Source organism: Staurois parvus, unplaced genomic scaffold (assembly GCF_062004578.1).
Source record: "Staurois parvus isolate SC_StPar_1 unplaced genomic scaffold, SC_StPar_1.0 ptg000017l, whole genome shotgun sequence".
Classification (NCBI taxonomy): Eukaryota; Metazoa; Chordata; class Amphibia; order Anura; family Ranidae; genus Staurois; species Staurois parvus.
In genome coordinates, this window is record NW_028317813.1 from 2,598,994 (window position 1) to 2,621,926 (window position 22,933).

The 22,933-nt window shown below is 41.2% G+C and overlaps 1 protein-coding gene across 1 annotated transcript in view; it reads right to left on the minus strand.

Moving 5' to 3' along the window:
- The window catches only part of CPB2 (carboxypeptidase B2), a 52,543-nt gene that overhangs the window by 459 nt on the left and 29,151 nt on the right, over window positions 1-22,933 (minus strand). The window contains exons 8-11 of the mRNA XM_089678912.1: window positions 16,047-16,157; window positions 12,760-12,850; window positions 11,770-11,972; window positions 2,782-2,866 (exon numbers count right to left, since the gene is read on the minus strand). Coding sequence (XP_089535038.1) covers window positions 2,782-2,866; window positions 11,770-11,972; window positions 12,760-12,850; window positions 16,047-16,157 — 490 coding nt within the window. The remainder of the gene's footprint in view (window positions 1-2,781; window positions 2,867-11,769; window positions 11,973-12,759; window positions 12,851-16,046; window positions 16,158-22,933) is intronic.

Sequence of the window (22,933 nt, forward strand, 5' to 3'; positions counted from 1 at the left end):
CCTCAACTATGAGAGGCAAAATGAGAAAAAAAATCCAGACAATCACATTGGCTGATTTGGAGAGAATTTATTTGCATATTATGGTGGAAAATAAGTATTTGGTCACCTACAAACAAGCAAGATTTCCGGCTCTCACAGACCTGTACCTTCTTCTTTAAGAGGCTCCTCTGTCCTGCACTCATTACCTGTATCAGTGGCACCTGTTTGAGGTTGTGGACAGGTGTCTTTTATACTGATAACAAGTTCAAACAGTCACACTCCAAACTCCACTATGGTGAAGACCAAAGAGCTGTCGAAGGACACCAGAAACAAAATTGTAGACCTGCACCAGGCTGGGAAGACTGAATCTGCAATAGGCAAGCAGCTTGCTGTGAACAAATCAACTGTGGGAGCAATAATTAGAAAATGGAAGACATACAAGACCACTGATAATCTCCCTCGATCTGGGGCTCCATGCAAGATCTCACCCCGTGGGGTCAAAATGATCACAAGAACGGTGAGCAAAAATCCCAGGACCACACGAGAGGACCTAGTGAATGACCTGCAGAGAGCTGGGACCAACGTAACAAAGGCTACCATCAGTAACACACTACACCGCCAGGGACTCAGATCCTGCAGTGCCAGACGTGTCCCCCTGCTTAAGCCAGTACATGTCCGGGCCCGTCTGAAGTTTGCTAGAGAGCATTTGGATGATCCAGAAGAGGATTAGGAGAATGTCATATGGTCAGATGAAACCAAAATAGAACTGTTTGGTAGAAACACAACTCGTCGTGTTTGGAGGAGAGAGAATGCTGAGTTACATCCAAAGAACACCATACCTACTGTGAAGCATGGGGGTGGCAACATCATGCTTTGGGGCTGTTTCTCCGCAAAGGGACCAGGACGACTGATCCATGTACAGGACAGAATGAATGGGGCCATGTAGCATGAGATTTTGAGTGCAAACCTCCTTCCATCAGCAAGGGCATTGAAGATGAAATGTGGCTGGGTCTTCCAACATGACAATGATCCCAAACATACCGCCTGGGCAACGAAGGAGTGGCTTCGTAAGAAGCATTTCAAGGTCCTGGAGTGGCCTAGCCAGTCTCCAGCTCTCAACCCCATAGAAAACCTTTGGAGGGAGTTGAAAGTCCGTGTTGCCCAGCGACAGCCCCAAAACATCACTGCTCTAGAGGAGATCTGCATGGAGGAATGGGCCAACATAGCAGAAACAGTGTGTGCCAACCTTGTGAAGACTTACAGGAAACGTTTGACCTCTGTCATTGCCAGCAAAGGATATATAACAAAGTATTGAGATGAACTTTTGATATTGACCAATAAACCTATTTTTCACCATAATTTGCAAATAAATTCTTTCCAAATCAGCCAATATGATTGTCTGGACTTATTTTCTCATTTTGTCTCTCATAGTTGAGGTCTACCTATGATGCCAATTACACCAGTGAAGCTATGAAGTCTTGAGGAACTAATGTTTTTTTCTCACAGCTTTTGTGTATCAGTAAGGGTTCTTTCACACTGGTGTTCTGTTTGATTCAGCAGTTCAGTCATGTTCTTTCAAAGAAAAAACTGATTCAGATTACACTAGTTTTACATCAGTTTTACATCACTTTTTAACACCAATACCAATGCAAAGATGGACCATTTCCCCACTGACACTGGCAGTGCCCCCAATCTGCCCCCTTAAGCACCATGAAACCCCATTTCCCCCCACTGAGCACCAGGACCCCCATCTCCCCCACTAAGCACAAGGACCCCCCATCTCCCCCCACTGAGCACCAGTAGCCCCCATCTCCCCCAACTGAGCACCAGTACCCCACTTCCTCAACTGAACACCAGTACCCTCCATCTCCCCCCACTGAGGACAGGATCCCAAATCTCCCCTGACTGAGCACCAGGACCCCCCCATTTCCTCCCAGTAAGCACCAATGCCCCCCTTGTTCAATCACTCACTGTGTTCAGTTTATAAATGAACAGGAATTCACTCAGAACAGAGCACTCTCCATTAATTCACTGTCCAGTGCAGCTGAGGCTATGGAGAATGGGACTGAGGGCACTACTGCCCCCCTTGTTCCCCTGAGAACCACTGCCCCCCTTGTTCCTCCACTGATCACCCACTGCCCCCCCCCCTCTCCCTTGTTCCCTCACTGAGCACCACTGCCACTCTTGTGACCCCGCTGAGCCCCACCACCCCCTACTGAGCACCACTGCTCCCCTTTTTCCCCCCCACTGACTGAGCATCACTGCCCCCCTTGCCCTGGGAGAAAGATTGTCTAGCTTTGCCAATGGCAACCCTCACACTTTTTACCATGATAAATTTACTTTAAGATTAGATAAATAATGAATAGGTAAGGAATGTAAAAGTGAGAGGGACTGTGTGAAGGGCAGTGCCAAGTGTTATCCAGATAGCAAAGCTATACAATTAAAGTTTGCTACTAACATGGATTGTGCAACCCCATCTGTTGTGTGCCTAGGCAAAATATTACATTTTCTTTAAGCCCAATTTCAAGCAAATCTTTGAGTAGGGAAAAAAAAAGTCAGATAGATGATAGAGACTTAAGTGGGGTGTGGATGGAATGCTTGTCAGAGAATAGGAGACTGTAGTACAGTATGTATGTGGACATAGACACTGACGATAAAAGAAGATATACCCTCTATCAAACCATACGCTTTATGTAGTGGTGCTGCTTGTCCATAACATTGCTTTAGAAAAAGGGCAATTGAATTTCTTTTGATCCAGCTCATCCTAGGCTAAATAGTTACCATGGTTTGAAATGTACTTACAGATAGTATCTGCTCCTGTGCCAGATACATATTTGTTTCTGCTGGTTACCTTGATGCCTTCAGTTACTCTGCTTGCCAGCTGTGCCTAAAGAAAAAAAGTATTAGTGAAAGGAAACAATTTTTAGGAGACAGTATAGTAGATATTATTAGAGTTTAACATTATTAGCAACCTAACAACCATTCAGGTTACCTGTTCATACCAGGAAATTATTACTATGTATCATATCACACCTTTATTTTTAGAAGCACAAATAAACTGATGTACATCAAAGTGTTTTAAATAGGCGATATGGGTTTCATATGTTTGCATTGATATTGTGCTATTGGTCACGGCCACATTTCATACAAGGTTTGCTGCCTCTATGTAGTGCCGGATTTATGAAGGCCCCTAGGCAGTCAAAACCGTGGGACTTCCCTCGCAAACTTTTGAAGGTATCCCGTGAGTACGCTCTAGTGGGATAACATCGAACTAAAAAATAAGTAATGTGCACGTTGGCCACTAGATGGAAATGACCATCACTACTGTACGTAGGTTGCACCATATTTTTTTTACAAACTAATAGCTGAAAGAAGATGAGCTTTTAAAAGACAAACTGTCCCTTTAGATATGCCGTTCCTTTAAGAGTGCATGCACCAGTGATGTCATCGGCTGCAGGGACACTGAAAGTTTCCTAAACAGTACATGTTTAGAAGATATTCCTTGTACAAACAGGTAAGCTTTATTATAGGCTTACCTGTAGGTACAAGTGTCCAGTGGGAGTTTACTTCCACTTTAAGTTGTTATTGGGTACATTACATTAATATAGTATTTTCTCTATAGTGTCTTTTATGTAAAGTTTTTGCTTCTTTGAGTTGATTTATATGAAGAAAGCTTCATTGTAATTTTCTTTCAAGATCAAATCAATAGGCTCTTAACCACTTGCCGACCGGCCGTTGTATATAAACGGCCGGACGGTGGCACTGCAGGGTCGGGTGGCCGTCAATAAACGGCCTCCCCGCACCCTGCTTGTGCGCGCTCCCTGGGAGCGCGCAGCACCGCGATCCGGAGCCCGCTGTGTCCTCCGGACACAGTGAAACACCGATCGTCGGACGGGACCTCTGTACGAGGTCCCGATCATGTGATCACTGATTGGCCAATCAGTGATCACATGCAAAGTAGTAAGCAAGATGTCACTTGTGACATCATTGCTTACTATGTGTGAAATCTGTGAATGATCACAGAGGTCACATGGTACAAGGCTATTCACAAAAGCCTTGTACCATGTGACAGGATGTGACCAATCACAGCTCACTCAGTTCTTCTCAATGAGTGCATGAATGCACACAGAGAGAAAGAGAAATGATTGCTTTTACATCCTATATGGGTGTAAAAGCAATCAGTGTAAAAAAAAAAAAAAAAAATCTTCATCACCCCTCACAAGTAGTACAGTGTCACCATGGTGACACTGTACTGCTAGGGTGACAGTATGTAAAAAATAAAAATAAAAATAAAAAATAATAATATAAAAAAATAAAATAAAAATGTAAAAAAAAATGTTTAAAAATTATAATTTTTGCTTATAAACTAATTTGGATTTTTTTTTTTTTACTAAAAAGATAACGGAATAAATTTTGGCTAAGATTTATGATGAAATATTATTTATTTGCAAAATTTTATAAAAAAAACACTTTTTTTCAAAATTTTTGGACATTTCATTTACATAGCAAAAAAAATACAAATCCCAGTGGTGAATAAATACCACCAAAATAAAGCTTTATCTATCTCAAAAAAATGGTAAAAAATTAATTTGGGTACAGTGTTGCATGACCGCGCAATTGTCATTCAAAGTGTGATAGCGCTAAAAGCTGAAAATTGCCCTGGTCAGGAAGGGGGTAAAAGTGTCCGGTCTGGAAGTGGTTAAACGGCGTAGGGCCCATAGGCCTGTACCTACTCTGCCTATTTGGTAATCCGGCACTGTTGTTATGGCTGTGAGTAGTACGAACATTAGATGATTGTTGGAAAAAAAAGAATAAACCACAAAACAAGCTACTTGGTCACTGTATTTTCCAAGCAGTATGTACTGTATATCCTGAAGAACTTACAGTCAGGTCCATAAATATTGGGACATCGACACAATGCTAACATTTTTGGCTCTATACACCACCACAATGGATTTGAAATGAAACGAACAAGATGTGCTTTAACTGCAGACTGTCAGCTTTAATTTGAGGGTATTTACATCCAAAGCAGGTGAACGGTATAGGAATTACAACAATTTGCATATGTGCCTCCCACTTGTTAAGGGACCAAAAGTAATGGGACAATTGGCTTCTCAGCTGTTCCATGGCCAGGTGTCTGTTATTCCCTCATTATCCCAATTACAATGAGCAGATAAAAGGTCCAGAGTTCATTTCAAATGTGCTATTTGCATTTGGAATCTGTTGCTGTCAACTCTCAAGATGAGATCCAAAGAGCTGTCACTATCAGTGAAGCAAGCCATCATTAGGCTGAAAAAACAAAACAAACCCATCAGAGAGATAGCAAAAACATTAGGCGTGGCCAAAACAACTGTTTGGAACATTCTTAAAAAGAAGGAACACACCGGTGAGCTCAGCAACACCAAAAGACCCGGAAGACCACAGAAAACAACTGTGGTGGATGACCGAAGAATTTTTTCCCTGGTGAAGAAAACACCCTTCACAACAGTTGGCCAGATCAAGAACACTCTCCAGGAGGTAGGTGTATGTGTGTCAAAGTCAACAATCAAGAGAAGACTTCACCAGAGTGAACACAGAGGGTTCAGCACAAGATGTAAACCATTGGTGAGCCTCAAAAACAGGGAGGCCAGATTAGAGTTTGCCAAACGACATCTAAAAAAGCCTTCACAGTTCTGGAACAACATCCTATGGACAGATGAGACCAAGATCAACTTGTACCAGAGTGATGGGAAGAGAAGAGTATGGAGAAGGAAAGGAACTGCTCATGATCCTAAGCAAACCACCTCATCAGTGAAGCATGGTGGTGGTAGTGTCATGGCGTGGGCATGTATGGCTGCCAATGGAACTGGTTCTCTTGTATTTATTGATGATGTGACTGCTGACAAAAGCAGCAGGATGAATTCTGAAGTGTTTCGGGAATATTATCTGCTCATATTCAGCCAAATGCTTCAGAACTCATTGGACGCCGCTTCACAGTGCAGATGGACAATGACCCAAAGCATACTGCAAAAGCAACCAAAGAGTTTTTTAAGGGAAAGAAGTGGAATGTTATGCAATGGCCAAGTCACTCACCTGACCTGAATCCGATTGAGCATGCATTTCACTTGCTGAAGACAAAACTGAAGGGAAAATGCCCCAAGAACAAGCAGGAACTGAAGACAGTTGCAATAGAGGCCTGGCAGAGCATCACCAGGGATGAAACCCAGCGTCTGGTGATGTCTATGCGTACCAGACTTCAGGCTGTAATTGACTGCAAAGGATTTGCAACCAAGAATTAAAAAGTGAAAGTTTGATTTATGATTATTATTCTGTCCCATTACTTTTGGCTCCTTAACAAGTGGGAGGCACATATGCAAACTGTTTTAATTCCTACACCATTCACCTGATTTGGATGTAAATACCCCCAAATTAAAGCTGACAGTCTGCAGTTAAAGCACATCTTGTTCATTTCATTTCAAATCCATTGTGGTGGTGTATTGAGCCAAAAATGTTAGAATTGCGTTGATGTCCCAATATTTATGGACCTGACTGTATGCTTAGTGGCCCAAAACATGTAAGGAAGAACAACAATAAATATATATTTGTTATTTTCTTGTATGACTTTGCATGCTTATTACTAAATACAGAATTTAATTGATTTGGGGATATAGCTAGATATTCACCTGTAAATTATGTTGTACGTGGGGCCAGGACTTAAAGTGATGTAATATAATTTCTTGCAACAAGACCAAAATGTCATGGAATGTTATTTTACCTTTAAAATAGTGCATCAAGGAACAAAACGCAGATTCTGGTTAATAGCTTTTCATTCTTTTATTGAATTGTTATATCTTGTCTAGTTCTTTTATAAGACCCTGTGTTCTGCTTTTAAACTGCCTAAGTGCAGGGCTCTTAAATTCCTTCTGTTGAATTTATAAGAATGATACAATTCTTCTGTGCTCCTCTCTGATTTAGTTTTACTTTGTGGCACTTGAGCTTCCTTGATTTCATGTGTGTGGTTAGCCCCACTAACTGTCATCCCTTGTCAAATGAGATTGCTCTTCTTGACCATTGGGGCGTCTTGGTAGCACAATGGAATACAATTTGGAAAAGCTTAGGCTGCATTCACACAGGCAATTTCAGTGGCAAGAATGTGCAGAGGCTGCAAGAATCTGCTCATAAAATGCAATGACAGGCTGATTGCAGCCACAGCTATCAGTGACTGTTCGCACAGCCAGCAATTACCTGTAGTTAGGGACAGATGACTGTGACTGAATGCAGTCTTTTTACCTCTAGCCACAAACCCCTCAGGTAATCACTGGCTGTGCAAACCAGTCACAAATAGCTGTGGCTGGTGTCAGCCTGTCATTGCATTGTATGGGCTGAGCAGCTGCAGCTCTTTGCACACACTTGTCATTCCAGCCACTGGAACCTGTAGATTCTTGCTGCTGGAATTCACAAGGTGTGCTAATTGCCTGTGTGGACAATGCTTTATCCATTATATCAGGGAAATGTCGACCACAGCAACAATGTTACACTAAATCAGAAAGAGTCACAATAAACGATTTGCTATTATGAGTAACGGGAAATTAGTTGTTTCTGCCCTAGGACAATTATTTTAAACTTTCGGACCGCCTGCCCGTATTGTACTGTGGATGGGCGTCTCCTACAGGCGCAGCGATGTACCTGCTGCTTCCAGGTTTAGGGCGCACTTACATCCCAACAACCCCCACTGCACCTCGGTCAACTCCCGCTGTGATTAGACACAGCAGGTTTTTTTGTCAGCAGGTCCCGGACAATGAGTCATGGTTTGCTTCCTAACTTTATCACATCAGCTCATGTTCTGACATCTTTTTCTGTCTGCGGTTTTTGTACCTTTGCCCGTCTGGTATTGACCTTGAGCTAGACTTTGAATTTGCTAATGCTTGCTGAATTGACTGTTGCTGACCTCTGCTCATCCTGACTATGCCTCTGCTTCCTGCACCTGTAGGTTCCAGTGCCCAACCTGCATTCCAGCTTCCTGCCCCAGATCTGGTGTGAACATCTTCAGCATCTCAGCAGGCCCCAGTGAGTATTCTACTGGAGAAGTAATGGAAAGAACATTGGCCAAAGTCAGCCGTTACGGTAGAAACCAGTCAACTTTTGCCCCATGTGTACAGCTACAGAAGCCAATCTCACGACCAGCTTCTGTCGAACGAGCATTCTTGAAAACCAGCAGCCGATTGGCATCTGATCAGCACCCTCATTTTTATTGACTGTTTCTTTTCTATTCATTAGCGTTTTTAATTTGCTATTACATGTGATACAGATTTGTCCTATTATAATTGTTTTATAGCACTTTGGGAAGTTCCAGTATGTGTCTGTTTAGTGGAGAAGAGATTTGGGACAAGGGCAACTACTAAAAGCAAGTAGCTATCAAAATTATGTTTTCCACTGACTTGCAAGAGTTACAGTCCTGTGATAAATGCTGCAGAGCACATCTTGGATTTGAATAGAGAAATAGGGGATATTCCTCTTTTTTGGTGCAGTATATGGCAACCTTATGTTCCAGGAGAGCTTAGTCGGATGACTCCCAGGACCATTTTCACTTTTACAAAAGTTAGGTGTATATCCAATTTTTTTTTTTTGGGGGGGGGGTCCATCTTTTAGTAATGTTTCATTGAACCTTTTAAAAAGCAATAAAGATAAAAAAAATACACTTTGGCCAATAAAATGTACTGTAAATCAACATTTGTTACTATTGATAGAAGGTGCTGACGTATCATCGCTGAAATAGCTGCTAATGGAAGCTTTGATAAACAGATTGGCACCTTAAACAGGAAGTCAAACTGATAGCATGTCCTGCTAGCTACATGGGCAGAGGTTCATCGGGAAAGAGCTCTTGGATGTACCTGGAGATGCGGCAAATTTTTTTTTTTTGTAAGTCTTTATTTAGATATTGTGCATTTACAAGGAAGTACCATCACACAGTAAACAATATGGGAAAACATAAACTTCACAGGAAACATTTACGAGCACACTATGGAACAACATATCACAGTGTCCAGTAACCAGGAACGTTAGACTAGATATAAGTTGTCTGTTGCATAAACTATTATAATGCCACTCGTACTGGAAATGTAGGGTAATGAGCCTGAAATACACAAAGTCTAACTCAAAACTTTTTGTTTTAAAACACAGAATCACGAGACCATGAAAAAAAAAATGAAAAAATGACGTAGAAAAATGTTATCTTCTTAACTCTCAGGGAATGGGAGAAAAAAAAAGGGGAGGTTGGGGAGGGTGGGGTTGGGAATAAAGGGGAGATGCCAAAAAAGGGGAAGAAGAGATGAGACAGAGAGGACGGAGTGGGAACTCACCGACAGTACTGGAGGCAGATCTGGGGGATCGAGGGGCAGAGTGGCACAGGGGCCCTCCACTCCTACTACTCCTCCCCCATAGGACCTGCCCAGTCAAAGGGTTCAAAGTTCAACCTGTGGAAGGTTATGTCGAGAAGGACTCAATCATGCTCGGGGAAGTGGGTACCACATCCAGATATTGCGCCGAGCAAGTGTACATCGTCCAAGGCTGCCACGTTTCCCGAAAAACATCTGCCTTGTTGTTAAGGGAGGCAGTTAAACTTTCCATAGTATTAATTTCATTCAACTTCGCAAACCAATGACCCATAGTTGGGGGAGAGGTTTGCTTCCACAGATCTGGAATGCATTTTGCCTGAAATGCGTCAGCCTACCTCATCAAGGGTCTCCCCTCACTTGGGACTGTCACCACTGACTCTTTGTTTCTGTTTTAATCTCCTTTGGTTTGTGAGTATGCACTTTTATGCATTTTAATAAACTTGTGTATCACCACAGTAATGCACGAAGAGAGTGCACCCTGTTTTTGCTTTTTTTACCAGATCTGGAATGCATGCCCGTGCCGCATTCAGAAGATGAACTGTCAGGGAGCGCTTATAGCGACGTAGCGGTATCGAGTTGAGATGAAGGAGATAGGCCAATGGGTCTGTTCTCAAATCCAGTGAGGTCAACTGTGAGACTAAGTTCTTCACTCCCATCCAGAACTGATTCAGCAAAGAACACTGCCAGAAGATATGCAATAAAGTGCCCTCTTCCTTCTGACAGCACCAACACAATCTGGAGACTGAAGGGTAACATTTGTTCAGTAGCAAAGGGACCCTATACCACCTGGACAGAAGTTTGTATCCCTGCTCTTGGAAGTGATTAGCTATCGAGGATTGGTGAGCTAATTGAATGATTCGGTTCACTTGTTCTTCCGAAAAGGACGTCTTTAGGTAAGTTTCCCTTTGGCGCACATTGGAGGAGACAAATATCTCCTTCATTTTATATAATACTGATAGAAGGTGAGATGTATACTCCTTTGTGGCACACAGATGTTCAAAGGGGGTGAGTGATCTGGTATATATGTTTGAGTCTGGAATCAAATGTAAAAAGCGATGCAACTAGTAGGCTGACCAGGCACTTAATGGGGGTTGTACCAGAGTGCTAAGTGTCTGAAGGGATATCCAGTTCCGCTGAGTCGTAAAATGTCTTCACTGTGTAAAACCCGATTCCCCAGGTGACGTAACTGCCTACTGTCAATTCCTGGGGGAAGGGCAGGATTGGAGAGTACAGGGGTAAGAGGGGGAGGGATATGGGGATAGTCCCATTTATCGAAAAATCTGGTGGATAACCTTAATCGTGGCTCCCACTGTAAGGTAACTCTTAAGAGAATGATAACATTTCACCTGTAACCAGGGCAAAACTGCAAGTGCGACCTGCGCTGAATGTTTTTCAGTTTGGGCCCACAGCTTATATCTTTATATATATCTTTATAATATAATGATAGATTTGGCAGGCCAACACCCCCTCTCAGCTTGGGGAGAGTAAGCAAAGTGAAGTTCATCCAAGCCACTTTGCCCCTCAGATAAAGTCCAATTGCGTAGTCCGCAACGATGCGAAAAAATGCCTGAGGGATATGTATGGGCAATGCCTGTATGAGGTACAAAATCTGGGGAAATGTTGTAATTTTGTAGGCATTACAATGTCCAAACCATGCGAGGGTTAGGCCCTTCCATCTGCTTATGTCTGACCTAATTTTGGATAACAGAGGGCTAAAATTTGCCTTATACAGGGACGAGGGATCAGACGTGATGTTATAGCCAAGGTAGCACATAGAGGATGGTGCCCAATGAAACTGGTATGAGCTCTGCAGATGTGCCAGGTTAATGTTGGGTGCCACTAATTTGGAAAAATGAATGAAAAAATTGGAAAGTTCCCCATATGCAGTGAACAGGGAAAGCAATTCCTGTAGGGAGGTCTCTGGATTGGTAGGGTTAAACAAGCAGTCATCAGCATATGCCGTGATCTTGTATTCATTATGAGAAAGCTGTAGCCCTGTTATGGCAGGGTTAGATCATACCTTGCACAGTAAAGGCTTAAGCGTTAGGATAAAAATTAAAGAGGAGAGGGATAGTGGGAAGTAATCTGAAAGGGTCTCATTAATTTTAACTGGGGCTGCAGGGTGGGAGTATAGTGCAAAAATCCAGGAGGGGCGACAATTCACACTTCTCAGTCAGTGAAAAGGCTAGGCTAGGAACACCCCTGTGGATAAGCTATAGGAGTCTCACAAAGGATTGAACCCTTACTCAATCTTTCCAAAACTGAAAAAAGATCTGCCTGGAGTTAGGCTTTAGGTTGATCATACTGGTGCACAATTACAATTAAATGAAATATTATGTTCCCTTTAAGCAACGAGACTGTCACCAATGAATATATCAACATCTACAAAAATGTATAGAATGGATCTTTCTCTTACCAGCTCTTCATGATCTTTGGACTTCTCTTTCTTATAAGAATATGGAAACAGCACCATCTGGGAGTAAGAGTGAATTGTTATGTATCCTTTTATTATATCTATATTTTGTCTGATAAAATCAGCCACTGCAGCCACTTCAGGTTCTGATTCTGGAAAACGTCCACAGTATGTTTCATGACAAGGATTACTGGAGGCTCCTTCTCCTAGAGATAAGTTGATGATTATTCTGTAAGCAGTTTCTAGTTTCAATGCATGGACAAGGTGAAATGCATTGATTTGTATTGTGTCAGTTCACACCAATGCACTGAAAAAAAACAGCAGTATTTTATTGCATTGTGCTGCATTTTGTAAAAGCAAAGTAGCGTGTTTCATAAAAAGAAAAAACACATCACAGTGCATACACCTCAATGTACGTCATTGGCATACGCCTTGTTGATGTGAGTGTTATGATGTGAATCTACCCTTGTTACAGAACAGTGTAGTGGAGCAATTTATTATGCATTGCACAACAATGCACTGCATTTTAGTGTACCACAATGCACAGATTGCATTGTAGTACACTACATGATAAAAAAAATAGCATTTTTCTTAAATGTACATTTCATTGGCAGTTCAATCAAAATGAAAAGGCTGCATTACTGCAGCACGTGTTAAAACGTGTTTATTAAAATGCACCAGTATGAACTTTTTTAGGAATAGGAAATAGGAATTTTATTGCAGAAGTTATTCTTAGAATCAAATATATAACAAAAAAGGGGCATATTTGTAAAGCATATTCATTCATTGCATTTACAATAAGTCTAATGTGTACTCTGTGAATAGACTAGTGATTATTCACAAAATGATTCAAGTATTGTAGCTGTTTTTTTTAGTAGCTAATGTGAATTTGATGAATGGGATATTTTCCATAGTGTTGACCCTTTAGTGAAATAAAAAAAAAAATACATGATATATTTCACAAGTCAAATTAAAAGTTAGGTTAACGCATACCACACCACCCTGCATCAAAGTTCCTATTAAGATCTGCTCCAATGCATTTGTTACGTGGATGTATAGAGCGATTCTTTCTCCACATTCGATTCTGAAAAAAAATAATAAGCTGTGTCATCGACAGTTATTTAATGGTGTTAAACAGATTTTCACACAAACCAAAGCAGTTGAATATGAGTAGTATCTGCTGCCTTACAAATCTGGAAGAAAGCGGTTATAGGTAAACGTATGGATGTTGGCGCATGTGATGGCTGTTTGTGTAACTGGAAATTTAGTTTATGGTGACATGCTGTAGTCAGGTTAACTCATCTAAAATATCCATGCATTATAGTGGAAGGTAGAGTTTTCCTACACAGGCTAAATGATCAATGTGATATGGCCTATTTCTTATTGAGTCTGTAGGTACCACACAAACTGTCCACAAATACCCCTATATTCCAATGTGTTACCACTAACATGTAACAGATTTGTCCTGTTCTAAAAGAACATATAACTTCAGGAATTGTGGACTATGTTCCTATGTATACATAAGACATGGAACTGAACAAAGCATATCCTTTTATCCTTCTGTGTACTTGCCTCAATCCAAAGCAGCCAATGTCATTTCTCTCTGATGTTTTTTCCCCCTGCTATCTGCATGTGTCACTCCTAATAGTCTATGCTGACACAACAGAATTTTAGAAGAGACCCCAAACCCCCACCCCAGCACCCATCAGGTGACTGACAGTCTCATCTGTGTATGTTTCCCTATGATTCTATGTAGAAGGGGCTGTGTCACTTCCCTACACTCAGCTTTCAAATTAAAAATACTCTATGCTCTAGCTGTGCAGTGTAAGACATCAGAACCCCATCCCCTGTCTTCTACTGCTGAGAAACATCCTCTGAACTGTGCACTTTGAACAGCTGTGGAAGAGAGATGGCTGCAGATAAACACCTGAGGCTTGTCACTTTACTGGGTATATGAAAGGGTTTACAACCACTTTAAAGCTGACCATTATGTATTTATTACAAACCTTAGGTGTATTTAAAAACATCACTAGTATAAGTATCTATCCTTATATTTCACTAGATTAAAGAAGGGATAGTTTTGGTGGCCTGAAGTCAATAGCATACTCTAGTATTGCACTGTGCCCTCCTTCTAACTCTGATGAGGAGACTGGAAAGCAGAGTCAGCAAAGATGACCTCAAGGCACCCATTCTAAAATGTAAAAAACTATTCTACACACATCCAGTACACCCAACGTTAGAAGTGATTTATTCTTACAAAGCAAATACACGTTTGCACACTGGTACCGACTAGTATTCCAATGTTTATCTCAGTTTCTCTCCCTCACTCTGCTAATATGACCCCACTGCTAATGGAGAGAGGCAGGGGAGGGGCAAGCAAGGATGATGTGCATGAAATTGATGTCCTCCTTACCAAATGATGATGTAATTGGTTGTCAGGATGCTGTCAGCTAGAAGATCATAAAAGTGCACAATGAAAACCTGTGGCTTTGTGTACTAAAAGGCAGGGTTGATCCACCTCTTGGCTTCTATACAATATTTGGACATTGTACCAAGGCACCCCTGAAGAAGCTTGAAGGCACCACAGGGTGCTTGGGCACCCTGGTTGAAAAAGGCTGGTTTAGATAACAACACTGGCTTTGCAAGTAAGATAGTTCACATGTGTGTGTTTCAATATTGATGTACTTAGCTGTTTGCCTCAAGTTAAGCTTTAAAGAACCACTGTGATGAAAAATATTATATTCTGGTAATTTTGTGGGGTTATTAAATAAAATTAAAGTATACAATATAATATTCCTTTCTACATTTCATGTGTGTCTGTTTAAATTTTTCTACACATTGTGGGGTTAGCTCAGGTGGGGGATCTCCTTCCCTGGGAAAAAGGTAGACCGCACAGCAGGCTTTCTTCAATATCTGACTGGTTGTCAGTTTTATTTTAAAAGGTTTGCAAAAATATCAAAATAAACAAAACATCAAAATAAACCCTGGCCATCCAGGCACTAACTAAACAGGAGACGTTTCCTCTCTCAGAGGTGAAGGGCTTCTCCCTGTCACCCAAAACAAAACAAAAAGCAAACCTTTTCTTGTAGGTATAGCACACACACAGCTCTCTCAGAATACCTCTCTGAGTCCCAGGCCACAAGCAACTCCTTGCTCTAGCCCTGCCTCCTTTATACCACCTGTTGGTGGTCATCAGTGGAGCACAAACTCTGGTCCGGAACCACCTCTGCCATTGTGGCCCCGAAAACCCGGAGTGGACTCCACCTTACACCTCACAGTATGACCTCATGCGAGGTGACACATATCGTCCATCCATCACTTTGCCGTTCATACTGTCACAACATTTATACATGGCCCAAGCCATCCAGCATACTGAGAGTAGAGAGTCAGGAGTTTGTTCATTCAAACTGATAGGCCCATACTCACCACTTCACTGCAGGTAAACAAGAAAACTTGGTCACTGAACTGCCACTAATCTTCTGAGAGGACTTTCTAACTGGACCTAAAGCCTTGTACACACGGGCTGAATATCGGCCGGTATTGGCCAGTTCAACAGAAACTGGCCAACATTCGGCCCGTGTGTACAGCAGCCTGTCCGACAGAAGCCGTCCGGTCATCCAACGGACGAACAGGCGTGCTGGAAAAACAGCTAGCAATTGGTATCCGATCAGCGCTCTCAACTAATGGCTGCAAGAGCTGACCTGCGTGTTCTGGTGGGGGGACAGTTAGTACAGTCAGCTCCTCAGCGGGTCAAACAAGAAAAACTACCTGTGTGTATTAGGCTTAACTCTTCCCACCTCCTGTATGAAGCTTTCCAGTGATTGATAGCGCTCTGCAATGCAGTAAAGCCAAATTGTCTTGCAACCTTTTTTTCTTATTCTCCCAGGCTGAGCCCAGCTGTACAGGGTACTGCAGAAAGCTAAAATTAGGACAGATTCTGACACATATGCTAACATTTAAAAATGAGTTTAATATTTTATATCTGTAATACAATTATGCTTTTATGCCTCTGCTTGGAGTTCAGCTTTATAGTATATGGCAATAATAAAAAGTTATAGTTTTCGTCTATAACTTTGTTTTGTAAAAGTGTTGTTCTATGCTGTTAATAGCACTCCACAATATGCTTGAGAAAGGACACAACTTGACCCCAGTATTTCTTTAACTTAAAAGGAATGACACTAGGTGATGATCATGGCTTACCTGGAGAGCTCCTGCAAGTCACATCTATAAATAAGTCATCATCATAATAAATACCATGGTATAGCAAATAATATACTTACAGTAGTCCATGAATAGTGATAACCATCTACATTCATCACTGGTAATACATAGAAGTCAGTATATTGCAAAAGTTTAGTCATTTGTTGGTCCACACCATAGAAACCGACAGCCTAGACAAAAACATGTGACTGTAAGTGACAGAACTTGTTTCTTTTCTGATATTCCAAGCAGTTGAAGACAGCCTTTAAAAGTTTCTGCTGGTTACCAGAAATGTGAGTTTAAGGTTTTGGTATGCCTGTGTTTGTGTTCTCATTGCATGAAACGTGGTTTGCACAGAGGACAATGTGCAAAGCAAAGGTATGTTCACCAGCTCTGTTTCTCACCACAATCCTTATAGCAGTCTCAAAATGTGCAGTTGAAAGCAAATATAGAATATTGGACCATAATCTGATTTTTATTGAACATAGCTTTTCCCAGCAACCAGAAGTATGTTAAAGTATATTGTCTGGAAAACCTTTGCCTGAGCAAGGGGGTGATTGAAATGTATCAAGTTGGATCCAGCTGCACTTTGTCATGATGATGGAGTTGGCAAAGATGCAGTGGGTTGAGTCCCACTGGAAAAACAGGCTGTGTACTAGTCATGATGGAGGGGGTTAACCCTATCTCCTGAATTGAATTGGATACAAGGTGGAGTGGACAGAGTGGAGAAGGTGGGAAGAGTGAATGTTGTGAGGAAAAAGCAGAAAAGAACCTAGAGTGGTCAAGCTAGTGAAGAAGATGGATTCAATGCACAGTTTGAATTGTGCTTAAATGTTTGTTACGGTCAGGGATTAGGCTTGGAGGCCAGTAGCTATAGCAGTGGAAAAAACCACACAGAAAGCACCAGGATAAATGCTCAAGTAGGTCCCCCTTCCAGATGACGCAGGCTCATTCAAGGTGCGTCTAAGCGCTAACCAGTCTTCTCCAGAGCTCCTGATGGTGGAGATGGGTTTTGCTGTTGGCTAGTGCCAGGTCATGGGCCTCAAGATCGCCCCACCAGGAGGTGAGTAAGCCAAGTTCTGGTAGCAGATGTAGCATGTAGAGATCAAGCAAAAGTGTAGTTGATATACAAGCGAAAGATCCATAATGAGTGGTAGTGAATATACGGACAGCAGGAGTGTAAGGAGCAAGATATTGGCTGGCAAAGAGCACAATAATTTGTCAAACAGGAAACGGCCAAACAAAGATATGGCTTAAAAAGGAAGTTCATAGGGGGAGCAAGGACTTCAAGGTTCACCAGAAACAAGATAAAATTAAGTTTGTCCAAGGATTCAGGCAGACTGCTGTTTAGCATCTTAGATGTTACAGTAAGAAGATCCACTGCCAGACACAACAGAGGTCCTGGGTGTGGGGGAGATGTGGCTTACAGAATGGGCAAAAAATGGAGAGGACCAGTTGGACAGAGAATGACTAAACTGGAGTACAAGTTGAGCACACAGCAGGATGTAATTTGTGTAGAAAGTGGTGGCATAATGATTGAGCAGTGGGAAGTGTGATGAAAATGGTACAGAGAGGAGTGGAGATCATCGGCAGACCTCATTGTTAACAATAAAATGATATGTAAACAGCAAGATCGACTTTATACTAGAAAACTGAGTATTATTCAATTCTTACTAAGGTATTCAAGTGCTCTCTAAAGTAGAACTATAAGCAAAACTTTTTTTGTCTTTTTGGCTAGAGTAAGGAAGGGTTATAACCCCTTTAATTTGTTTTTGGAATGCATAATGTGGCAGCATTCAGGAGGTGGTAAACAATGGACATCTTGTACATTTTTATGGAGATGGTATCAGTGTGCTGCAGAAAGAAGGTCAGGTTACCTTGAATAAAGAAATCTGTGATTTTTATTTTTTCAAAAGATTTCCCAACCTTGGTCTAGAAGGATTTATATTTTGGGCAGTACCCACAGAAGTATAGAGCCTTTGCAGTGTTGTAGCATTAGCATTTATTAGTGATTTCTGGGTAACATTTGTAAATAAAACATTCTGTACAATCAAGATAGGATTTTATAGTTGGTTTCTTGGAATGTAGTACAGATTAAGGTTTTTAAGGTAAACTGAATAATTTTTTTGGCATTGTTCTGGCTAGAGGGTTATATATACAGTTGCAAGAAAAAGTATGTGAACCCCTCGGGATTACGTGGAGTTTTGCATGAATTGGGCATAAAATGTGCTCTGAACGTCATCTAAGTCACAACAATAGAAGAACACAGTCTGCTGAACATAATACTACACAAACATTAGATGTTGCCATGGTTTAATTGCACATAACATGTAAACATTCACAGTGCAGGGAGGAAAAAGTATGTGAACCTTTGAACTTAATAACTGGTTGACCCTCCTTTGGCAGCAATAACCTCAACCAAACGTTTCCTCTAGTTGCAGATCAGACCTGCACAACGATCTGGAGTAATTTTGGACCACTCCTCTTCACAAAATTGTTTCAGTGTAGCAATATTCTTGGGATGTCTGGTGTGAATCGCTCTCTTAAGGTCATGCCACAGCATTTCATTCGGGTTGAGGTCAGGACTCTGACTGGGCCACTCCAGAAGGCGTATTCTGTGCTGTTGCAGCCATTGTTTTGTTGAATTACTTGTATTCTTTGGGTCATTGTCCTGTTGCATCACCCATCCTCTGCGGAGCTTCAGTTGGTGGACAGATGGTCGTACGTTTTCCTGCAAAATGTCTTGATAAACTCTGGAATTCATTTTCCCATCAATGACAACAATCCGTCCAGGCCCTGAGGCAGCAAAGCAGCCCCAAACCATGATGCTCCCTCCGCCATGTTTTACAGTGGGGATGAGGTTTTGATGTTGGTGTGCTGTGCCTTTTTTTCTCCACACAAAGTGTTGTGTGTTCTTCCCAAACAACTCAATCTTGGTTTCATCTGTCCACAGTATATTTTACCAGTAGTGCTGTGGAACATCCAGGTGCTCTTTTGCAAACTTCAAACGTGCTGCAATATTCTTTTTGGACAGCAATGGCTTCCTCCGTGGTGTCCTCCCATGTACTCCATTCTTGTTTAATGTTTTCCTTATTGTAGATGTGTCAACAAAAATGTTAGCATGTGCCAGAGATTTCTGTAGGTCCTTAGCTGACACTCTGGGATTCTTCTTTACCTCATGCAGCATTCTGCGCTGTGCTCTTGCAGTCATTTTTACAGGACGACCACGCCTAGGGAGAGTAGCAACAGTGCTAAACTTTCTCCATTTGTAGACAGTCTGTCTTACCATGGACACATGAACATCAAGGCTTTTGGAGATGCTTTTGTAACCCTTTCCAGCTTCATGCAAGTCAACAATTCTTGATCGTAGGTCTTCTGAGAGCTCTTTTCTGCGAGGCATGGTTCACATCAGACAGTGCTTCTTGAAACCAGTAAACCCAAAACATGTGTGTGTTTTTTAAGGGCAGGACAGCTGTCAGCAACACATCCAATATCATCACACTGATTGGAGTCAAGGTTGGCTCACTCCTGGCTCCAATTAGCTCTGGGAGAAGTCATAAAGCTAGGGCCTCACATACTTTTTCCTCCCTGCACTGTGAATGTTTACATGTTATGTGCAATTCAACCATGGCAACATCTAATGTTTGTGTAGTATTATGTTCAGCAGACTGTGTTCTTCTATTGTTGTGACTTAGATGACGTTCAGAGCACATTTTATGCCCAATTCATGCAAAACTCTACGTAATCCCAAGGGGTTCACATACTTTTTCTTGCAACTGTAGGTCTTTCTCCCAGTTGCTGGGAAATGGGACCATATGGCCCACCTTTGGTTGAGATAGAAATGTGTAAAGAATGAACAAAGAGTGCCATAGTGGGTGATGGTCATTGCAAAGCATTAGTGAGCTGTCTTGAGATTGACACAAGTGGTTGTAAAGAGGATAGAAAGTTTCTTAGTTGCAGGACTTTCTATACATTGAGGATGGAGAGGCCTGTACTGGACGTCAAGACATTAACAGAGACCCATCGGCCTCAGTGAGTGAAGTGGGATGCTTAAAAGAGTTAAATCACTAGTAAATTACATAATGGGCTTCCTAATGAGCCCAACTAATGAGTTGTCTAATGTGCAAACTCAGGATTACCAAGTATTAGATAAAGATGAGAGTGGGCAAAGAGGTTATATTTCTCGATGACCTGAAATCAGGTCTGCATGGAGGGTCCAATCATTGTATAGGATTTTAAATTGTGCCTCCACCAATCTTTTGGTCTGAATAAGTGGCAGACAGCATGATATCTGAGTATGTTGGGTAGCACTGGACCACTTTGGGCTTTGGGGAGGTTGAGAAGTTGGAGTTTGAAGTGGGGTAATTTTTTCACCCAAAGGAATTTAGAGAATATGGTGTCGACCGATCTATAGATAGGACTGAAATAAAGATAACACCAACTAAAAAATTTCTCCTGCGCTTATTTGGAGTGATCAGCTAATACCTTTCAAGCTCGTGCAATATAATAATAATAGTGCAGCGCTACAACATAAAAAACAATAAACTTAATACCTGAATAAGTAATATGAGATAAATAAATCCATAAATATATAAAACATGCAAAAACAAAACAAACACTAATATGGTGATAAGATCAATGCGGATCTATTTAGTGCCAAACAACTCTAAAGTGCCCAATAATGTGTATTGAGGTCCTCTCCAAGACCTCTTAAAGTGCAATCAGATAGCTACACATAAGTGACCAATAATCTCTACTCAAAAATACATTATATATATTTATAATTTAAATCAAACAACCCCTAAACCCCCCTACAAATGTAGGATATCTGTGAGTCCCCTAAAATAGGGGAATAAATACCACACAAAGTGGCCCGTGCTTATCTAGCATACATCAATATATAAGGAAAAAATATATAAAAATAGTGACCATAAATGAAAACATAAAATAAAAGTATAAAAATAGAGATTATTGGTCACTTATGTGTAGCTATCTGATTGCACTTTAAGAGGTCTTGAAGAGGACCTCAATACACATTACTGGGCACTTTAGAGTTGTTTGCAACTAAATAGATCTGCATTGATCTTATCACCATATTAGTGTTTGTTCTGTTTTTGCATGTTTATATATTTATGGATTTATTTATCTCATATTACTTATTCAAGTATTAAGTTTATTGTTTTTTATGTTGTAGCGCTGCACTATTATTATTACTGATATAAAGATAGGATATGAATGGGTAGGGTTAAGCACAAGTAGAGAAATTTTGGTTTTATAGTCATTTTGAGAATGTTGCAGTGATCAAACCAGCCAGAATCACATTACTGGAGTAAGAATTGTGCTCTTCTGAGGAGAGATGGAAAATGCAAAGCAAAGGTTTCCCTCAGATTGGCTGAAAGGAGGGTGCCCAGATATTGAAATTTGAAGTTGTTCTTAAGGCCACTTGTTTGTTGGGGGGTGGGGGTTATTGTGAAGCCCATTGCTTCTGATTTCAAGAAGTTAAATATAGGATAGGAGAGTTCCCCATTTGTTTCATATTCTTTTAAGAGGTTGGAAAGTGAGATGTGTGAGTTGGTAAGGGAAAAAAGAGATAATCTTCATACATGGAAATTTTAAGTGGTGCTTCCCTACTTGTTGACCTTTGATGTTTGGATTAGTTCTCACCTTGCATAAAAAAGATTCCAGGGAAAGTAATGAGAAGGAGGGAAAGTATGCAGCCTTGGCAGGTACCACTTGAAATAAGAGTTCTGAAAACACACAATTGACCTTTACAGAATGGAGTAAATTAACCCTTAACCTGATATGTTTTAGGACAACTTTCATAAACCTTCCAGCTTACCCTATCAAAGACTTTTTGGCATTGGTCAATAACAGGAGATACGGGGTACTGGAGTTGCTACCTGAATAGGTTAGGCTGAGCATTTTGATAACTTTGTCTTAGGTCTCACAATAAGGAATGAAGCCAATTTTGTCCAGGCTGATTAATTCTGAGATCTGTGGAAGGAGTCTGTTGGCCAGGGATAAGAGAGATCAAACAGTAACTGGTACAAGAGGAAGGGCCTTTCCCTTCTTTAAGGATAACTGTAATAAGAGTCCTTAGTTCTGGAAAAAGTTGTGAGTTGTGTGTCAGGGAGTTAAAAGCTTTGGTGAGGTGGAAAAGCATGTGGAGGAGCAGAGTCTTTTAATACTGTATGGTCAGGCCATCTGAGTAAGTTTAATGGCTTCTGCCTGGACTATAGCTACCTGGAGTTCCTTCTGTGTAATGGCAAATAGTTTGGGTTTAATTAGGGGGTCTAATTTAGGTAGGTTGGACAAGGAGATCAAATCAGTAATTTTATCAACTCTGGTTTGGGAGGCGGGCTTGTGGGATTTGCCTTGTGAGTTCCAGGGGGAAGAGTAGAAAGCAACAAAGAAATTCACTGTTCTTAGGGTCACCAGTCTTTGTGCTCTGTGCTGTGGTGACAGAGGACACAGGAGAGGGGCTTTTGGTCTTCAGGTACAGCTTTCTTTCCATCAAGGACAACAGTGAGCCTTGCCAAATCTCACTCCAAATGTCATATGACTAGCAGCCAGAGGCAAAGGTTAGATGATCTCAAACTGCAAATATTCAGTTATGAGACTCAAATTGCTCAAGGCATTTGAGTGTCCAGCCACAGGAAGTGCACTAATACTTGCTGGAGAAATTCAAAATAAAATGGTCATTTATATAGGGTACTGTTTAGGCACAAAATTCCTTTCTTGATGTTCCCCCGACTATAGCAAATCTTCACTTTTTTTTGTAAAGTTCCCCTTTAAAGTTCCAGGGCTGTGATCCTTATCCTTATCTTTCCTTACTTATAGCATCACTAAACTAGAACATGTTTGTATACATTTAAGAAGATTATTTTGTGCCCTAGGCAAGACCAGCTACTTGTACCCCCCCCCCTCCCAAAGAAAAACAAACCGTCACCTGTAGTTCTTCTTCACC